The sequence below is a fragment of the Populus trichocarpa genome, chromosome 6 (assembly GCF_000002775.5).
Source record: "Populus trichocarpa isolate Nisqually-1 chromosome 6, P.trichocarpa_v4.1, whole genome shotgun sequence".
NCBI lineage: Eukaryota > Viridiplantae > Streptophyta > Magnoliopsida > Malpighiales > Salicaceae > Populus > Populus trichocarpa.
In genome coordinates this window covers 23,505,633-23,520,756 of record NC_037290.2, presented here as the reverse complement: position 1 = coordinate 23,520,756, position 15,124 = coordinate 23,505,633, and the positions used below count along the sequence as shown (strand labels likewise).

Below are 15,124 nucleotides of genomic sequence, written 5' to 3'. Positions count from 1 at the left end.
GTGGAGACAATGCACGCTGACTTCAGTGCATTTGATAAGTCAGCCTTCCTTCAAGTCTTTCATTGTGAGCCATGCCTTGCTTGTATATGTGGGTGTGTGTGTGTGTAGAGTATACAAGGCTAGCTAGGGAAGAAAGCAGAGCACTGATGAGTTGTATGAGAACATAATTAACAGCAATACAACTTGATTGTTTTTCATGGCCAATCTCATTTCTTCCATCAAATTTACCGGTTTCATCTATGTTTTTCTTCTTTTTCTATGCCCTTTGTGTTCTCTGAAGAAGGGTTATGCAGTTGAAGCAAATGAGCATATAAAAAAATATGTTCATACCCTGGAAGTCAATTCTCTGTTGGCATCAGATTCCTGCGACCAATCTAGTAAGGGTTCGTGATCGTGTGACAAATACATATGTATATTTTATGATGTTGAAATGAAATTAATTTTCTACCTAATTAATGCACTAAGCAGCACTAACTATAGGTTATGTGTTTCAGTGATCGACAAGGCTTCATCTCTGCAAGTTCTGCACAAGTATGGTCCGTGCATGCAAGTACTGAATGATCGGTCACATGTAGAATTCCTCCTCCAAGACCAACTTCGAGTGGACTCGATTCAAGCTAGACTTTCCAAGATCTCAGGCCATGGCATTTTTGAGGAGATGGTGACAAAACTACCAGCCCAGTCTGGTATAGCCATCGGCACAGGCAACTACGTGGTTACTGTCGGCCTTGGCACACCAAAAGAGGATTTTACCCTTGTATTCGACACCGGCAGTGGCATCACTTGGACTCAATGTCAGCCATGCTTAGGGTCCTGCTATCCGCAAAAGGAACAAAAGTTCGATCCAACCAAGTCAACCTCATACAATAATGTTTCGTGTTCCTCAGCATCATGCAACTTGCTCCCTACCAGTAATTTTTTTTTTTTGCCAAATTCTTGACGTGTAAATTTCATAATTGAAAACAATGGTCTGGAATAAAAAAAATATTTGAAGCTTACTTCTTTGTCGTGTTCATATGTAGGTGAAAGGGGTTGCTCTGCCTCAAACTCGACATGCCTCTACCAAATTATTTATGGTGACCAATCCTACTCCCAAGGATTTTTCGCCACCGAAACACTAACCATTTCATCATCGGACGTTTTCACAAACTTCCTGTTCGGGTGCGGCCAAAGCAATAATGGCTTGTTCGGCCAGGCAGCCGGTTTGCTAGGACTAAGCTCCTCTTCGGTATCCTTACCATCACAAACTGCCGAGAAATACCAAAAGCAATTCTCTTATTGTTTACCTTCAACACCTAGCTCAACCGGCTACCTAAACTTTGGTGGAAAAGTCTCCCAGACTGCGGGATTCACTCCAATATCCCCAGCTTTCTCAAGTTTTTATGGCATTGACATCGTTGGAATAAGTGTTGCAGGTTCCCAGCTACCAATAGATCCATCAATTTTTACTACGAGTGGAGCCATCATCGACTCCGGTACGGTCATCACTAGGCTGCCTCCTACAGCATACAAGGCACTCAAGGAAGCATTCGACGAAAAAATGTCGAATTATCCCAAGACAAACGGGGATGAACTGCTTGACACATGCTATGATTTTAGTAATTATACAACAGTTTCATTTCCTAAGGTCAGTGTGTCCTTCAAAGGTGGGGTTGAAGTGGATATTGATGCATCGGGGATCCTGTACCTGGTGAACGGTGTCAAGATGGTCTGCCTGGCATTTGCAGCAAATAAGGATGACAGTGAATTTGGGATTTTCGGAAACCATCAGCAAAAGACCTACGAGGTTGTCTATGATGGTGCTAAAGGAATGATTGGTTTTGCAGCTGGTGCTTGTAGCTAAAAGGAGAAAATATTGAATATCAAGCTGGCTTAAAATAAATAGCACCATTATTGTGGGGTTTTGTTGTAAACTCAAATTCGATGTCTGAGCTCCAGATCCTGGAGCCAAAATTAATAAAGTGCTAGTAAAATTTTCCAGTTTATGGATACTGAGGTGAATTTAATGCTTCTGCGAGGATCGCTTGAAACTTCATCTTTTTTTATATTTTTTATGTTCTTAACACTTGGCTTTTAAAATTGTATAAGAATAATTCTAGCCTCTTCGTTTATTTGGATGAACACGCACCGTTTTGGGTCATTTTTAACATGGTTTACCAATTGCTAGTCCTCTGTCATAATCGTTTTATGTGCGGCAACGACAGGATGTTTCTCTTTTTTATTTATTTATAAATGTTACACTTATACCCTTGTAGTTTATAAAAGATATTTGAATTCAAAACTTTTTTTATAAAAGATAGAACAATATTCAGTAGAGCTAGCCACAGCTTATTCACGATAAAAAAAATAAAAATAAATTAGTAATGGCTTAATATTATAAACCGGGGATGTACAAAATTACAAATTCCTTTTGAGATATTTATGCTTTATTTTTTTTAACCTTTTGGGGATTCTCTTTGGAAATGAATATGCTTGTATTTAATTACTTTGTCATGATTATAAAGAAGCTTTTATGGTGTTTCGTTGTAGCTAAGCCCTCTTATGGTTCATGCCTAAGTTTTGACCATAAATGATTACCTGCGTATTTTCTAATAAAATAATAATTATAAATTTAAAATATGATGTATATTGGGAACGATATTTGTTTTAAATATTGATTTGATAATATATTAAATGATATTTTTTTAAAATATTAAAACTGCAGCATATTAAATTGACTCGGGTTAACCTAATAAGTTTACGATTCGAGTTATAAAACTGTGATAGTTCTATAAGAAAAAATTAAAATAATTTATGAAGGTCAATTATTAATCAATCTAATATTGAATTATGAAATTAAAAAAAATATTAAATAAAAAGGAATAAAAAAATTACATGAGTCAACTCAAATTAACTTGTCAAACTCGCAATTTAAATTATGAGATCAGGATAACCTCATAGAAGACAAATAAAAAAATTATAAAACTTAATTTTTAATTATTTCAATATTGAAAGATAAAATAAAAAAATAAAAAAATTAAAGTTAACCCATGCTAATTTGTTAAACTCTTAATCTAAATCATAAAATTAAAATAACTTCAAAGTAAAAAATTATAAAGCTTTTTTTTTAATTGATCCGATATTAAAAGTTGAATTTTTTAATCTTGCTCATCTACTTTCCAAAAGGAGAAAATGTTACTCATTACATAAGTTTTTTTTATTCGATTATGTGAAAATTTCTAGGTTTTTAAGTCTGTATTTATATATGGTACTCATTACATAAGTTTTTTTTATTCGATTATGTGAAAATTTCTAGGTTTTTAAGTCTGTATTTATATATGAGATTTGTTTAGGTGTTTTATGGTATTTTTTTATATGCACTGAATTAAGTTGATTCACATATACTCTTATATATATATATATATATTTGTGTTTGTGAAAAAGAAAAAGGAGAGTAAAATACAATGGATGAATCTTGGTTGAAAGAATCCTAAATTCTACAGACCATCTTGGACGAGAAGGAGATGCTCTTCCTACTTTATCATCGCAATTGCAAATACAGATTAAAAATTGTTTCAGTCATATCAATTATTTTTTAAAAACATATTTTATTTAAAAATATATTAAAATAATATTTTTTATATCAACATATATCTAAAAATATATAAAAAAATAAATTTAAACAAATTATTTTTAAAAAAAAAACATAATTTCTGAGAAGAAAAAGGAAGAAGCAAGACACTTAGAATTTTTGGCATATATGGAATAAAGTTTTTTTTTTATTTTGGCATGTAGAATATTTTTTAAGTAAGACAATATGTTTACTTTTTCAATAAAGTCCTTCAATACATGTCACGGATATTAAAACTTAAGGATTTTGTTGTCTAATAAAATACTTTGTTATTGAATTTGTGTTTTTATATTTAATTATAAATTGTGTTTAATTTTAGAATTTCACTAACTTATTAGCTCGTGGTATGTCACGGGTTATAATAATAAAAAAATTAAAAGTAAAAAAATATATAAATATTGATAATGTATTTTTTAAAAAAATTGACTTTAATCATTAAAGATAGTTTGATTATTTTTAAGATATATCCTTAAAATAATATATATAGATAGATTATTATTATCTTCTCAAAAAGCGCGGCTCACACTTTTCAAGCAAAGACTAGGGTTTTTAGCACAATTCTCTCCAAACTTGCTTTATAATCGACTGCACACACGGCTCGAGACCCAGAGAGATAAAGGCAAACAAGATTTTGAAGGCAAGCTAGTTCCCTTCATATTTTTTTTCCTTTTTCCATTTTTGTTCCTTGTGAAATTGATGTTACTGTGCCTGATAGTTCCGTTAAACAGAAATTTAAACTTTCTGATTGAATTCTTATATTATTTGATTGGAATTTGTAGGTGCTTTTTTTGTGAGGTGTTTGTAAAAATCTAGAAATGCAAGCCACCAGTGGAGCCGCAGTGATGGGTTCTTTGCAACAGCCTGTTTTGTCAAAAGGGCCAGCCTTTCCAATGAAAAGGAGTGTTATCATTGGGTTTCCGTATCAAGTTAAGCTTAATTCAGTGAAGCCATGCAGGGCTTCTTCCCTTGAAGGAAGCTTGGTCACTGGCAGACCCCCCTCTTCTGTTTCTGTTCCTATCCCTGAAACTGGAGGTAACCATAATATCTTTTGTTCTTTTTTATTGTTCTCCTGCTCGTCTCTTGAAGTCCGAACAAGTGAACATAGACCGTATGTAATTGTTGTGATTCTATTGAAAGGGTTGGTTTCTTAAGAAAAAAGTTGTGCTTTATTGATATATTTTAGCTGTATTTCAAATGTTATCACAGAGTGTCTAGGTTTTAAGGGCTATCAATTTTCAATAGAATACGTCAGTTATTTATTTAGCTGTTTGGTTGGCTTTATGCAACGAGAATGACAAATAGAATGATATATAATATGACTCTAGATAGAATCTGTTGGTGATGAGTGGTGAGACTGACTCTTTGTGAATGGAATTTTTTGTCATAATTGCCTAGCTGACATAAGTAGCTTCAAAGATTATGGACTTGGTGAAGCTGATCCTGAAGTGCTTGAAATTATAAATAAGGAAAAGGATAGGCAGTTCAAAAGCCTTGAACTTATTGCATCAGAGAATTTCACATCTCGAGCAGTGATGGAAGCAGTTGGTTCGTGCTTAACAAATAAGTATTCTGAAGGACTTCCTGGTAAAAGGTAAATTTCTTTCATTTAGATGCCTTTCTTTTTTGTGTTGAAAATTTGAATGTCCTTTATAGCCTGATGATTGTCTATATATTGCAGATACTATGGTGGAAATGAGTACATTGATGAGCTTGAAACCCTTTGTCAAAAAAGGGCTCTGGCATCATTTAACTTGGATGGAAAGAAGTGGGGTGTTAATGTTCAACCATTGTCTGGATCCCCTGCTAATTTTGAGGTTTATACTGCACTTCTTAAACCACATGACCGAATCATGGTAAATTGTTTCTCTCTCTCTCTCTCTCTCTCTCTCTGATTAATGCTTTTGCAGTTTCAAAATGCAAAATCTTTATATTTATATTTAATGTGATTACATTAGGGTTTGGACTTGCCTCATGGGGGACACTTGTCTCATGGGTTCATGACCCCTAAAAGGCGGGTATCTGGGACATCAATTTACTTTGAGTCTATGCCATATCGACTTGATGAATCAACAGGTGATATATCATTGTTATCAGATTAGGAGAAAATGGTTGACTATATTGGTTTGGTGATGTTTATTAATCCTTTTCCCCAACACTTATTATAGGCCTGGTTGATTATGATATGCTTGAGAAAACAGCTATCCTCTTTCGACCAAAACTCATTATTGCTGGTGCTAGTGCTTATCCTCGAGATTTTGATTATCCTCGCATGAGGAAGGTAGATGTTACACGCTGTTAATCTTGTTTTGCTTATTTTTTGTCCTTGTTTTTCCGGGCAAAAACCACCTTGTGCCCTTGTATTTTCAACTTTTAGTCATATCAAACTCTCTACTCTATTTTGAGCCGTGCCAAACTTCAACTTTTGACACCCTTTAACCCGTTCATCCAACTCTGTCGCGAAAGTCTTCTAGTTCGACTAATGCTCTCATTTGACTAGTCCTTGACCAATTAGATGTGAACACATGTCTATTCTAAAGGTCATCAAATACCCCCTCTGCTATATAAGTTTGATCAAATTAGCCCTTTTGCAATAAATTAGGCTTAACTAATAAAATAAAGCAAAAAAATGAAGAATTTAATTATTATTAGGTATTTAAATTAGTTTAGCTAATAAAATAAAGCATGAAAAATTATTAAACCTAACCTTATAATTTTTCAATAATTTTTATTTTTTATGATTTATTTTAAATAAAGCATAAAATTAATGACTTAAATATCTATTTACATTTTTTTAGGCTTAAATTTTATTGTTGCTGATGTAACTTGATAATCCATAAATTAATCAAACCAGTCACTTTATGCTTTATTTATTAGTTAAGTCTAATACATAGCAAAAGGGTTAATTTGGCCAAAATTGTGTAGTAGAGGGGTATCCGATGACTTTTAGAATGAATGCTTGTTGATATTTGATTGGTTAAGGATTGATCAACTGATAGCATTAATAAACCAACAGACTTCCATGACAGAGGTGGATGGAAGGATTAAAAAGTTCCAAAAGTTTAAGCAGAAGGTTTGTCATGATGGAAAATGGAGTAGAGGGTGAAAGATATGACTCTAAATTAAAAATATAGGGGCACAAGGTGATTTTTGCCCAAATTTCCCCCTGCTTTAACAGCTAACTAACTACAATCTATGTGCATTGAAAGATTGCAGATGCTGTCGGTGCTTTTCTCATGATGGATATGGCTCATATAAGTGGTCTTGTTGCTGCTTCTGTTGTTGCCGACCCCTTTGAGTACTGTGATGTTGTGACAACTACAACACACAAGGTAAGTCCAGATGACTATTTGAGAAGATTTTTCTGGTATTTACGAACAGTTTGGGCTCAATGCCACTTCATGTTTCCTGGTCTAGCATGGGATATAGCATTGCGGATTTTGTATGGATCTTAATTTGATGTGAATGTGCCCTGCATAATTTTGTTGTCAATTGACATGCGAATAGCAACTCTTGCTGTGTTGATCTGCAAATAGACGACCTGAAAATTCTCCATTTCTCTTCAGTCACTACGAGGTCCAAGAGGTGGAATGATCTTTTTCAAAAAAGATCCTGTTCTAGGAGTTGACATGGAATCTGCCATCAACAATGCTGTTTTTCCAGGCTTACAAGTGGGTTGCTAATGCATGTTAGAAGTTGATTTAGATTTTCTGCTTTATGGAGTTTCACCTTCACATCATTCTCAAACTAACAGAGTTTGTGAAATGTTGTGCAGGGCGGTCCTCATAATCACACAATTGGTGGATTGGCAGTTTGCTTGAAGCATGCACAATCCCCTGAATTTAAAGCTTACCAGAAGCAGGTACTGTACTCTCTTGGTTAAACATGGTCCAAGATACGTTTTAATTCATCCAAACTTATTCTTGTTGCTTTTCCCTGTAGGTCATCTGTAACTCTAGAGCACTTGCAAACCGAATGGTTGAATTAGGATATAAATTGGTTTCTGGTGGCAGCGACAATCATCTCATTCTTGTAGATCTAAGGCCATTGGTAAGTGTCTTGTTGCTTCATTGTCTCCGTTATTTTCTGAGATGTATTGCAATTTTTTGCTGGTTATCTGTCACCATCAAGGTTTTTCCCAGATATGAATGCCCTTTGCTATTACTTGGATATCATAATCTCAAGTGTAAAATCAATTTATGTAACATGGCTGCAAAAGGAGCATAAGATGTTATGGTCAATTTTCAGAAGAATCCTAACCATATATTGTTCATAAACGCTGTATAAGATGTTATGAACCAATTCTCAGAATCATCCTATCCATATGATGTCACTTGTCAATGAATGCGGCAATGTAGTTTGTGTTCATACCTGTACTGTTGAGAGCACTTCTGTCTGTACATGATCATTGTAATGCTTATGAATTAGTTCGGCCTGATTTTGTAAGCTTTGATTTTTATTGCAGAGTTTTAACCTGAAAGGGCATGGTCGCTATTTTGACCACATAGCATCTTACTATGACAAACTGTTTTATGCATCATTTTTCAGCGGTGGCATCTGTCCCCATTTACTTCTTGCATATTTATCAATATATGTTCTGTCAACAGGGACTTGATGGGGCTCGGGTGGAGAAAATCCTTGACATGGCTTCTATCACCCTCAACAAGAATTCTGTGCCTGGTTAGCCTTGTTCTATATTCTCTTTCCTTGTCTCTCTCAATCCCAATCTCTTTCCCTTTATTGCCGCTGCTTGCTTATGGCTGCTCTGCTAATTTCAATAGGTGATAAGAGCGCCCTAGTTCCTGGTGGCATTCGCATTGGATCCCCTGCGATGACTACCAGAGGATTTACAGAGACAGAATTTGTAGCTACTGCTGACTTGATTCATGAAGGAGTACAAATAAGTCTTGAAGCTAAAAAATCAGTATCCGGATCCAAGCTCCAGGATTTCTTAAAGTTTGTTAAATCCCCTGATTTCCCTCTAACAGATAAAGTATCAGATCTTCAAAGAAGAGTTGAAGCACTTACAACTCAGTTTCCAATCCCAGGATTATGAGCTGTATGACTGCGCTAAGTTGATACTTGAAGTGCGTGTTGTATGGCTAGACGAGACCTATAATTTTGTTAGTTGTTATGAGAACAGAGTGAGAGTGAAAAGCCTTGTATCGCTCCATGTATGGTGCAAGAACAGTTATTTGAATGGATGATACTAAAATAAGAAATTTTGGAATCAATAGCATTATTGCATTTGGGAAATGCTCCCTAAACGATTCAGCCTCCAAGAAGATGATGATGCAGTTTGGTGTTGCATTCCGAATGTTAGCAGACTAAAATCTTCTTGCTCTAACCGTGACGGGCATTTTTGGCAAGAGTGACGTGCTTTGATTTGATTCTGCTTTTCCTTGTGCATGTTTCGGAAGTGTTTGTTATGGTATCTGTTTTTTTTTTTTTAATAATTTTAATGTTTTTGAAGTATTTTCTTTTAAAATATTATTTTAATTGTACTATAATTTGCCTTTCATGTACCCAGGCTTAGGGGGGGGGGGGTTGATTTGGGTGTGTGTATATATATATATTTATTTATTTATTTTTGAAATCATGGAACTATATTGTTTTAATAAAATAAAATCAAGTTTTTCATTAATTTGTCCGTTCCAGGTTGATAGTAAGTAGAAAAAAAAATATTTTAAAACAAAAAATTATTTTAAACAAAAAATTATTTTAATTGTACTATAATTTTAAATACCCCTTTCATGTTTGCCATTCATGACTTCATGTACTCAAGCTCTAGGTTCCAAGTCAGGTGGATGGGTTGATTTGGGTTTGTTTTTTATTTTTTATTTTAAATAATGTAACTATATTGTTTTGGTCAAACAAAATCAAGTTTTTCATTAATTTGTCCCAGGTCAGGTTTCAGGTTGATAGTTAATAGATTAGATTGATCTGTCAAGTTTGGTCCGTGGGGTTTGATAAACACTAGTCCTATAGCATATTTGATTATATTTACTTTAATTTAACCATATATATACGTGATTATGTTCATCTTATATTCAAAAGAATAGGTTGAAAGACAATTATTTTACCCTTATATTTTTATAGATTATTTAATTTTAAAAAAAGGGCATTGGAGTAACTTAACAGAAGCAACATGGAAACATCTTAAATACAAGTGTCCAACACTTCTTATATTCCGTTTGTTTTGCGTAAAATGTTTTACAAATAAAAAAAAATTATATGTAACATATTTTATCTGAGATATTTTAGATATAAAATATTTTCTAGTGGTGAAATGGTAATATTAATGAAAAAAAAATCATGATAATGATAGTAAAGATAATAATAAGATGATTGTGACAATAATGAAAAAAAAAAAGGGGATGATAGTGGTGAAATTACGGTGATGATAAATAAAAAGATGGTGGTTATACGACAATAATGAAATAGTGGTGGTGATATGACGGTATTAAAATAAAAGGTGGTGGTGAGATGATGTTGAAATGATAGTGCAATAATTGTAGTGGTGGTGGTGTAAGAAAAGGTAATAGTGGTAATCATGGTGGTGATTGAAATAGTTAGATGATATTATAATTTAATTACTATTTATAAGATATTTTATAAAATTTTAACAGCTAAGAATATTTTTCAATTTTTTTAAAATAAACACAAAAAAATCTAAAAAATATTTTACATGAAGTAAATAGTCTCGTGGTTGCTTTACTGCTGCTACTAGTCCATGCTTGTTGCAGAATCAATTTCAAAAAAGAAAATAAATAAATAAATAAATCTCTTACAGATTTGAAATTACTCCTATATTTATGCAGTATTGGAGTGTTAAAAAAAACAATAATTTCCCAATTCCCTAAGTGACATTCTTTTTAACTCTAAACAGGAAAAAAAATAAAAAATGACATGGTTGTTTTAGGCTGCAATTATATTATGTATAAAGTATATGACAATTATTGTAGAAAGCTGTGAGAAATTCGTTAAGACTTACGTGGCAGTCAGGCTCACATGATATTATTAATCTCGTTTGATTTTTAGCATCCTTAACTTCCTGATCAAAATCGAACCGTCCATGTTTAACTCCTTAAAAACCGCATGGTATTATCCTGGGGAAGCGACTTGAATAGCGTTTCTTATAAAACCACAGAATCCTCGCTGGCCCGCTCGCTTCTTTGCCTCTTTGCCTCCCTGACTGTCCGTCTCCAATCTATTCTCCTTCTACAGATTGCTACCAGAGGTTAGTTCTTCATCTCTCATATCTTTTAACTCTCTTATTTCTTTCTTAATTACTTCTTTCTATTTGATTTTCATGCTAAAAAACCTAAAATAAAAATAAAAATCCCCAACTTGTTTGTGTTTGCTTTCCTGGAAACGTAGCAAAACCGAATTTATTTTCATGCAAATGATGAATTCAGCTCAGACAAATTAATCTCTCTTGCTATTGAGAACGAATTTGATTAATTTGACTATTTTTTTTTTTTTAAAAAGTAACATTTGTAAAAATAAATTTACACCTTTTTTTTTCGGGTGCTAAACAATGAAAAATCAAACAAGTTCTTGAGTTTCAATTGAAAATCTTCAAAAAAAAATTTCTGCTACTGAATAATGAAGAAAATGGCATTCGAAGAAATTCTCAATTTTGAACTATTTGTTGCATTTTGTGGCTGAAAATGTGCGAATTCAGCTTACTGATTTTGAGCTAGATGTTCCATTGTATTTAGCTGTTATTTGTTTGTTCCTCTGCTATTCTCCAGTTGGCTGACTTATATCAGCAGGTCTTTTAAAACACGAGTAATCTGTGAATTATTAGTGTACATTTTGTTGGCAATTGAATTGGGTGTTTGATGCTTGGTGCTCTTGTTTTTCTTGGATTCTAGTTAAACAACTGGTATCAAACTTTCAGTTCGATTCAGTATGCCCAAAAAGAGTTCTTCAAAGAAACAACTAAGTGCTGATATAGAGCAGGGAAAACCTTCTCCATTGAATGTGCCCAAAAAGATTTATTCAAAGAAACCTATACAAGAACAAGAAAATGCAGACGTAGAGCAGGCAAAACCCTCTTCAACACCAATGAAAGTGGGTAATGAGATAGATGAAATTTTCTCTGGAAAGAAGAGGAAGAAATCTGAACAAAAGAAAGTTGACAAGGCAAATGTAAATGGGGAAGAGAAACCAAAATTGACGACAAAGAAGAAGAAGAAGAAGAGTAAAGAAGATGAAGAGGGAAGGTTTACAGACCCGCCTTGTAGGTCTCGGAAGAAAACAGAAGATGGGATGAACATATATACGGAAGAGGAATTGGGTTTTAGCAAGAGCAGTGGTGGAGATACCCCTCTTTGCCCATTTGATTGTGATTGCTGTTTTTAATGATCCTTGCTGATGGGTTTAGCTGCTTCCTTGATAGAGTGGACTTATTGAGATATCAATGTAGTTTTGTGATTCTGAATTTTTAGTTTGCTGAAAATTCTGTGAAAAAATTTCCCGTGCACTGGAATTTTTGTTGTATGAAACTTGGTATTTTAATCAATTTTGCCAGCTTTCTTAGAACTTTTTTGCCAGGGTGGATTTGTTATATCTTAGATATGCTTCTGATTTTGATCCACTAGCAATTCCTGTACAAGTTCTTTTATGATGAATTGACTATTGAGAACTCAGTGGGGCACTATGCATGGTATCTGATAGCCATTATTCATGCTACTTGCAAATCTGATCTTGGTCATTTTATGGAAACAACTAATGCATGCCTATTTGCAATTGTGACTTGGTGAGAGTTCCATTTATCAGCATCATTTAGGTTTGTTCTGATTATAGGGCTTAGTATTATGAATGAACTTAAAGGTATGCATACTTGCAATTGTGACTGAGGGATGGTTCTGTATATCAACTTTTAGGATTGGTTCGAGTATAATGCCTGCTTCTGTGAATCAACTTAAAGGCACTGTGTGAGTATAAAAAGTCCTTGGTAGAATCAGATTCACTAGATGAGCATAATACTTGTGCATGCTTTCGTATCAAATGCAAATATTCTTGTACTTCCATTTTCTAATTGACTCTGCTTGACTTTTTGTTCATTGTGAATTTCCAGTCTGGTAATTGGCAATTGGGTTCTGAACTTTTCACCTGCAGTTGCAGATTGAAACGGGAAGACAATAAGAAAACTAACTACAAATCTTGGTAACTATGTTGGAACTCCAAAAATGTCCAAATGTTGTGCCTATATGACTCTTGTTTTTTCTCCTTGTTGACGCTTCCAACTTATCTTCTCTTGCCTATGTTGTGTGCTCTACTTTCCTTTCCTCCATTCCTTCACTTGTTCCTTCCTAGAATTGGAGAGTTGTTTTGTCACAGCAAGTTGGCATACTTTACTCCCATGAACAACCGTTGGTTTCTCAGCTGAAAAGCCATCCCACGTTCAACAGTTCAAGCACACTTCAATTGGTGCATTCATTAGCAAACTAATGCATTACTTAAAAGAGATGAAATTTCTGGTTTGGTGGAAATGAAAGTTCAAATATCGTTTTGATGTCTAATAAATAATTAGATCAGCAATATCATCGTGCCAAAAGCTTATCCTTGATTTCTGAATTACCACACCAGTCTCAGTATTGAACTGAATTTGGTCTGAGATAATTATGTTAACTTTTACACAGCGAAAAACGTATATTAAAAAGTAGGTTGTGATGCCAATTTTCTTTAGTTCGCCTTAAGGCTCTTACCAGTGTGGATTTGTTGGATCTAAGATATCCCTCTGATTGTTAACCATTAGCGTTCTGTCATGCATTAACTTATTAGGATTGTCCTTTGATCCCTTTGCAAGCAAATTATTTTCTGTGAGTATGTTCATTCGGTAGTCATGTTTACGACTGCATCTAAGCTTGGAGAGTTCCATTCATCACCAACAATTAAGCTTGTTTCGAGTTCTAGGAATGAAATTGAAGCTGCGCATATTTTGCTTTCATGAGTGAGTCACATGTATCATTGCCATGGTGCTTTGCTTTTGTGAATTAACTTCAAAGGTAACCATGTTGGAACTCCAAAAACACCCGAAGTAGCTCCAACATAAGCTTTAAACACTTCCTGCCTCATCTTCTCTTAACAGTCTCGGGTGACCTGGCTTTCCTTTTATCCATTCCTTCACCCCTACCTTCCAGATCTGGATTGGATATTTAGTCTTTCCATGTTTACATACACCAGTTTGATGAGAAACGCTTGGTTTCTGAATTGATACTCTGATGACAAACATTTACATTTCAACTGACATTCTCCCATGTTCAACAGAAAGAGCAAACTTCGATTGGTGCTTGATCAACTCCTAGAGTGGGGCTTCCTACTACTTAGACTTGTTTAAAGTCATTGTTGTTCAACACCTGTATTTTGATTACATGTTCGAAAGCGAGAACTAAACATGACAGTCAGCAGTTAAAGAGATCAGCAATGCCATCGAATTCAAAGGCTTAGCCTTGATCACGGAATGCCGCTGGCAAAATGGAGATCTATATAAAGATGTATATGTTTAACAAGATAAAAAAGATTTTCAATAAGGGAATTGAGCACCCAAAGGCTGGTGGATTTACCCATTGGATTATTTTCCAGATTTAAAAAAAATATACGTTTTAAAGGGCTTTGAGTTATTTGAAATGGTTAAAAAGAAGAACAGTTAAAGAATTTAGCTGCTTAGAATTTGAAGGAAGCCATGATCAAGTAATGGCTCCCTCCAATCGTGAAAGCAGCTCAATTTGGGCACCATGCAAAAGGTGATTTGGCATTAAATAAAACCAATAATCACCCGTGTCTGACTGGGCGCCGCCATTTTTGCAAAACACGGGAAGAGAAAGACAGTGGTGAATAGAGATGTAACCGGATTATTGTGTCAAGAAACAACGATGAGTTTCAAGGTATCTTCATCCGGCCATAACTGAATTTTGGCTCTAAGCGGCAGTCAGGTCGCCATGGATCGGCGCCTGCTGCTGACTCTGTTATAGAGCCTATCCACACCTTAACGTAATCAAATTCATTCTTGCATATAAAACCATTGTTTTAGTATACATAAAATCACAGCTTTGACCAATCAAAACACAGCAAGAAAGATCTTGTTACCATGGAACAAGCGGCCTTCTATAGAAGAGAAACAGAGTTGTATTGTGGGTGCCGAAAAACCACGCAGGATGTAGTTTTGGAGTTAAGCTTATATAGTGGTTCCCAAAAACCCTAAACTAAAGCAGGTTATGAAAGTACCATCTTAGACAGGGTTTTCATCCAGATTAGCTTCTAAACGAAGGGTAAATTAAGGAACCAAAGAAAGAAAGATTCAAAACTTATTCCATCAAAACGACGCGGATTTGTGCACCTTCTTTTCGCAGCTACTCGAAAATCAAACCTACCCTCTTTGACTGCCACCGAGATAAGAAGACGACAAATTCTGGTTGGTACTCTGATATTCCAGTCGTGTCAAATTGACATCCACGCAATAATAATATGTTTTTCTTTTAATTTAATTTTTTACATAAATAGATG

The 15,124-nt window shown here is 34.4% G+C and overlaps 3 protein-coding genes and 2 long non-coding RNA genes across 7 annotated transcripts; 3 read left to right on the top strand and 2 right to left on the bottom strand.

Annotated features, from left to right (window-relative positions):
* Positions 1–1,985, top strand: LOC7462270 (aspartyl protease family protein At5g10770). Of its 2 annotated transcripts, none has more exons than XM_002309478.4 (3): positions 1–383; positions 495–911; positions 1,023–1,985. In XM_002309478.4, exons 1-3 carry the CDS (start codon positions 197–199, stop codon positions 1,841–1,843), a joined length of 1,425 nt encoding a protein of 474 aa, XP_002309514.1. In that variant the 5' UTR covers positions 1–196; the 3' UTR covers positions 1,844–1,985. The 2 variants fall into 2 exon arrangements, with proteins under 2 accessions (XP_002309514.1, XP_024459170.1); XM_024603402.2 differs by having other exon boundaries at positions 2–377.
* Positions 1,986–4,109: 2,124 nt separating this feature from the next.
* LOC7462269 (serine hydroxymethyltransferase 3, chloroplastic) lies at positions 4,110–8,874 on the top strand. 2 transcript variants are annotated; one of them, XM_002309477.3, is made up of 12 exons: positions 4,110–4,247; positions 4,390–4,642; positions 5,006–5,201; positions 5,289–5,463; positions 5,566–5,683; positions 5,776–5,888; positions 6,817–6,939; positions 7,174–7,278; positions 7,383–7,469; positions 7,550–7,657; positions 8,215–8,287; positions 8,389–8,874. In XM_002309477.3, exons 2-12 carry the CDS (start codon positions 4,426–4,428, stop codon positions 8,661–8,663), a joined length of 1,590 nt encoding a protein of 529 aa, XP_002309513.1. In that variant the 5' UTR covers positions 4,110–4,247; positions 4,390–4,425; the 3' UTR covers positions 8,664–8,874. The 2 variants fall into 2 exon arrangements, with proteins under 2 accessions (XP_002309513.1, XP_024460409.1); XM_024604641.2 differs by having other exon boundaries at positions 4,128–4,229.
* On the bottom strand, positions 6,585–8,220 carry LOC127905483 (uncharacterized). The gene is made up of 2 exons (XR_008059549.1): positions 7,979–8,220; positions 6,585–7,817 (listed from the first exon to the last, which is right to left on the bottom strand). It is a non-coding gene; the product is annotated as an uncharacterized LOC127905483 (long non-coding RNA).
* Positions 8,875–10,690: 1,816 nt separating the features above from the next.
* LOC7462268 (uncharacterized) lies at positions 10,691–12,157 on the top strand. The gene is made up of 2 exons (XM_024603242.2): positions 10,691–10,847; positions 11,514–12,157. Exons 1-2 carry the CDS (start codon positions 10,706–10,708, stop codon positions 11,975–11,977), a joined length of 606 nt encoding a protein of 201 aa, XP_024459010.2. The 5' UTR covers positions 10,691–10,705; the 3' UTR covers positions 11,978–12,157.
* Positions 12,158–14,251: 2,094 nt separating this feature from the next.
* Positions 14,252–15,069, bottom strand: LOC112327947 (uncharacterized). The gene is made up of 2 exons (XR_002982475.2): positions 14,708–15,069; positions 14,252–14,626 (listed from the first exon to the last, which is right to left on the bottom strand). It is a non-coding gene; the product is annotated as an uncharacterized LOC112327947 (long non-coding RNA).
* Positions 15,070–15,124: the final 55 nt, after the last annotated feature.